Genomic DNA, 4,918 nt, shown 5'->3' with positions numbered 1-4,918 from the left:
GAAGAAGTTAAGTTAAGGACATACCAGACCAACATTATTCAATAAAAACGGTTACATAATGATGAGCGTCAGTGAAATTACTCTGAGTTATAGGGTTCTGACTACGTCTGTGGATGAGGTAGATTATGTAAACATGTGGCTGCCTGTGAGTGAGTGCGCTGCCCAGTCTGACAGTTTCGTTTCTGTGGTCCAGAATCCCACCGCAGGGAAGGTAAAACGTCTTAAAGACGGTTGGTGGTTAACACGCTGCGGGCAGGAATCAATTATGTCTTTGGGAAGCCAGCATTTCTGTGCAGACGTGAGCGTGTCTACTTAACTCATTGTTTCTCATTTGAAATGAATGAGAAGCTGCTTTAATGTCAAATTTTCTGAAGACGTCAAAGGCAAAACCGAAGGAACTCTGGTCAGGACGGTGGCATGGTGAAGTGTTCCCTCTTGAATTGACAAGGAACAAGCTAATTTAAACAGGAGCTTAAATAAATGTTCTTTACTTTCTCCTAAATGTCCATACTGTAGACTGAGTCAGATTACAAACACTGTTACATAAATCTGTTATGATGTATAATTCCTCCCTTCATAGCAGCTCTGCTTGAGATTGCTTTAAAGGCACAGTGTGTAGGATTTGTTGTTTTCAGCGACATCTAGTGGTTGAGTGGTTGAATCATCCTCCCTGGTCCTCCCCCCACCCCCACCCCCACTTCCAAACGCAAAGGAGTTGCTGGCAGTGGTCCCCAAACTACGGCACGTGGGCCGGATCCGGCCCGCCTCCCCATTTGGTCCGGCCCCCAGAACAATACCAGAGAGAATTTAGTTTTTTTTCATACATGTGTATTTATATTTGATTATAAAGTTGGACTTTTGCAATAAAATGTTCCTTAGTTATGAACTATTATTAACTATTATTAGTTAGTAACTATTTCATACATGAACACATATAACGTGACATTCTGTTCCACCCTTCTGCGGTCTGTGCCCCTATCTGGCAACCCCCAGAAAAAAATCCTAAACCCGCCCCTCTCAAAGAGAGGATGGAATAATGGCAAAAAGATTAGGTAAGAGAAAAACTGATCCAGAATGCAGGACATTTAAGCTGCAGTGGACAAACGATTATTTTTTTGTTCATCTGTCAAGAGGCAGTGGCAGTATTCAAAGAATACAATCTGTGGCGACACTATGAATCCCGTCACAAAGACAAGTATGGTAGCTTGCAAGGCCAAATGTGAGCAAACAAACTCTCAAAGCTAAAAAGTGGACTGTTAGCTCAGCAGAATACTGTGAAGAACCCAGAGAGGGTTATTTGATTGTGCTTTCTGGAAAACAATACATTTTTACATTTAGGAACTCCTGCAATAGTCACACTTTTTCTGTTACAAACTGACTCCGGTCCCCCACCAGAGAAGGGAAAAGTTATGTGGCCCTTACAGGAAAAAGTTTGGGGACCTCTGCTCTAAGGTGTCAAAAATCTTTGATCATTCCAACCGCGATGTCTACCAGCAGCTTCAGGGCTAGTGATGTTTCAAGTGGTAAGATTATGAGCTTTAATAAGGAAAATTATCCCAGCTACAATGACAGACAACAAATATTACATTTATAGTATTACAACTAAAACCGTTTTTGACGCCGTCACCACAGTTTGTCCTTCATGAGCCTTCGTAGACAAGATGGCGGCTGCCTGTGTGGCGACCAGCGACCATGGAGATATAAACAGCTTTTTATAAAGTAAAAATAATAAAACAAGGTCTTTGTCTGCAATGATTAGACATGTTTTTATTATTGTCATTAGTGATTATCTCAATTTCAGCTAAAAGACTTGACAAAATCCTACACACTGTGCCTTTAAAAGAACTCGCATATTCTTTGCAGTAGCAGTTTTGAACAGTCAGTATCTCACCTGCAGTGGATAAAAGTCAGACTGTTCTCATTTTGGAGAAACAAAGATAAATGATATGAAAGGAAAGCTAACAGCTACTCAGAGGGAGCCTGTTTAAGAACAACAATCTGCCACTTAAACAATAGAAACTTTAAAAATGTTACATCAGGTCACATCTCACAGACAGTCTGATCCTCAGTCCGTGTGCAGAATTATCTAATGCAAACAAAAACAAACTATAAAGTGTTGGAGTTTGAGTTTAAATGATGAGAATTTACTCCTAAATGAGGCCACTTCTGACTAACCATCAGCTTGACTGATAAGATCACACTGACTGCTCTCTGCTGCAGGTAATATACTGACTACTCGTACTTGCACAAAAACCCACTGTAGTACTGTAGAGGGGATGGCCTGATTTTAGACACACTGATCAAGATACTCAACTGTTGTGGATGTAAACCAAATATGTGACATATTTGTGAATTCCCATGAATAATATTCGATCACATTTGTTCAAATATTTCATCCTAGGACAAAAATCTTTGCAATGACGTCAGCAAATTTTCCTTTAGCCTTACAACTGCTGCTTTAGGCCACGAGGTGTCCAATCCTGGTCTTTGAGGGCCGCTATCCTCCATGTTTCACTTGTTTCTCTGCTCCAACACACTTGATTCACTGACTGAATTACCTCTTCAAGTTCTGCAGAAGCCTGTTAATCACCCAGTTGTTCAAATCAGGTGTTTTGGGTCAGATAAACCTCAGGATTGTGGTTCATGAAGAGCAGGAATGGACACCCCTGCTTCAAAAGATTATTTTGTGGCTTTGGGTTTAGAGTTAGACCGTCCCCTAACCCTTCATGGTTTTACACATGGGGGGGCAAGCTGGAAGCTGATTGGTTACCCCAGTTGATTGACAAGTCACTGTGATTAATAGAGAGATGTATGATTAGGGTAGAAATATAAAAGATGGTTTGATTAAACACAGTTCTGGTATGTATATTCTTTTTTTTAAATACACCAATATTTTAATAACACATACAATTTTTAGGGTGACCCGATCCACTGAGATCACAAAGATTCTTATGAGGAACAACACAGAAACAATGCATCATAACTTTACACTACATTCATTCTCTGTGTGGCTTTTAGTGCACAATTAAGTCTTTTTTTGGCTTCTAAGGAAAAATGTCTACGTTATTATTATTTTTTTAAATTCCACTCCTGTTGAAAGTTTATCAGAACCTGCTGCTTCTGTCTGTCTGTAGACTGTAACCAGGGACATCTGGTCATATAGCTTTGATTAAATAAAATCTCCTATTTCATTTTGTTTAAAAAACCCTCTTAAGATCTAGAACAGAAGTCCAGTTGTTTTAATTTTTTATTAAACCTTTATATAATTCACCTGTATAACATTTTAAAAAACAATTTATTTTGTAAACCTGAAAAATTAAATATAAAAGTTGTTTTAGTTTAGCCTTTTGCATGTTTCCTTCACACTTTATACTCAGTGGTTGAAGTCATCGCTCATAATTACCATGGGTGTATGGTTACTAAGTATATTTATGTTATTACACTTAAGTAATTTGGGGGCGGGGGTTGATTTTACCAAGTATTTTGTTTTTAATCATAACTTTTACTTTCATTTTTATTTTTACATGCCTAAATGATACGTCTACTGCTTTAGTTTGAAAATTAACACGTCACATATTTAAATATGACCAGAACTAATCATGAAAGAAGTTGTTCATGCACATTAAAAATAAAGTGTTGAATTTACTGAACCACGTTATAATAACTGGTTCCATTAAACCTAGCTGAGTAAATGTAAAGCAAATTGCACATTTTATTTTAAAGAAAATGTGCAATTTGCTCAAATTACTCAACTCAATTTAGTGGTACAGTTTCTTTTTTTAAGTAAATTCAACTTTCTTCATTATTGTGGGCAGTTTTATGACTTTTTTACTGAAGTACCTTTCTTGTAGGTGAAATTCATTTTTACCTAAATCATTTTCTGTTAAAGTAGTTTTCTTTTTACTTAGTTTTTCTTTTAAGTACTTTACTATATACGCCTCTGATAACAGTTTGACAGAACATCACTTCATATTTCACAGACTATCTCTAAAACAACAAAGGTTTATCCAGCAGGAAGAACAAATGTTTTACCAAGTAATGTTCCTTCAGGAGGATGTTGTCGCCATGATGACACACCTCCAGTCCACTCCTGAGTTTAACCCTCAACATGTTAACTCTGAACCTCCTCAGGAACAGGAAGTTGACGTGACCTGACATCGAGATGGCAACAAAGGTTGGACGGTGCTGACAGCACGTTGATACACATTTTGCACTTGGCTGTTGGCCCAAAGGCAGTACAAATGAAAATGTTTTTTTAATTTTAATTTTTTTTAAAATACCACTGGCAGTGTGTGTGTGCTAGCAGGGACTGCGTCTGTTTGTGTGTGTAAGAGGAGAAAACTCTGCTGGCTGATGTGCTGTAGCGCTCCGGCTGTACCCCGTTCAGCCCCCGACCCGCTGCAGGGTCTGAGGGGGGCTGAACGTTGTGCAGCAGGAGACATGAAGCTGAGGGTGCCACTTGATTAAGATACAAAGGTTCAAACTGAGCGCTGAGCATTCATGTGCACGCTTTCTGATCTGCATGTGCTCAGTGTTTGTGCTGCTCTGATTGCACACACGTGTACGCTGTGGAAGGAGCGGAGGCAGGTGTGTTCGAACGTAAGTATGCATTCGATGAGGCCGTTCACACATATGCACCAAAGTATGAGTGTGTGTACTCTGTGCTGCAGAAGGAACAAATAAAAAGGCTTTTTATTGCTTGCATTGTCTTGAAGCAGTCCTTTGAAGTTTTTAATAAAAATCTCTAAGTAATCAAGAACACATCACAGTGATTTAACCATCCAAGATGGGCGTTCCAGCTAAGTGACATTAGCAAACCCAAAGATGGCTACAACCACCGTCAATTTACTAGATCAACTAAACTGCTCGTGGTGGTGGAGGGCACAGTTACCAGATAATACTAGGGGATACACTGCAT

The 4,918-nt window shown here is 39.1% G+C and overlaps 1 protein-coding gene across 1 annotated transcript in view; it reads left to right on the top strand.

Annotated features, from left to right (window-relative positions):
• tagln (transgelin) overlaps positions 1 to 4,918 on the top strand; it is a gene marked incomplete at its 5' end in the record, with an annotated part of 10,311 nt that overhangs the window by 3,170 nt on the left and 2,223 nt on the right. Inside the window, 1 exon segment of the mRNA XM_014026033.1 lies at positions 4,132 to 4,174. Within this exon segment, the coding sequence (XP_013881487.1) occupies positions 4,163 to 4,174 (12 nt within the window).

Source organism: Austrofundulus limnaeus, unplaced genomic scaffold (genome assembly GCF_001266775.1).
Source record: "Austrofundulus limnaeus strain Quisiro unplaced genomic scaffold, Austrofundulus_limnaeus-1.0 Scaffold518, whole genome shotgun sequence".
Classification (NCBI taxonomy): Eukaryota; Metazoa; Chordata; class Actinopteri; order Cyprinodontiformes; family Rivulidae; genus Austrofundulus; species Austrofundulus limnaeus.
Note: the sequence above shows the minus strand (reverse complement) of the source record. Positions and strands in the feature narration are given on the sequence as shown.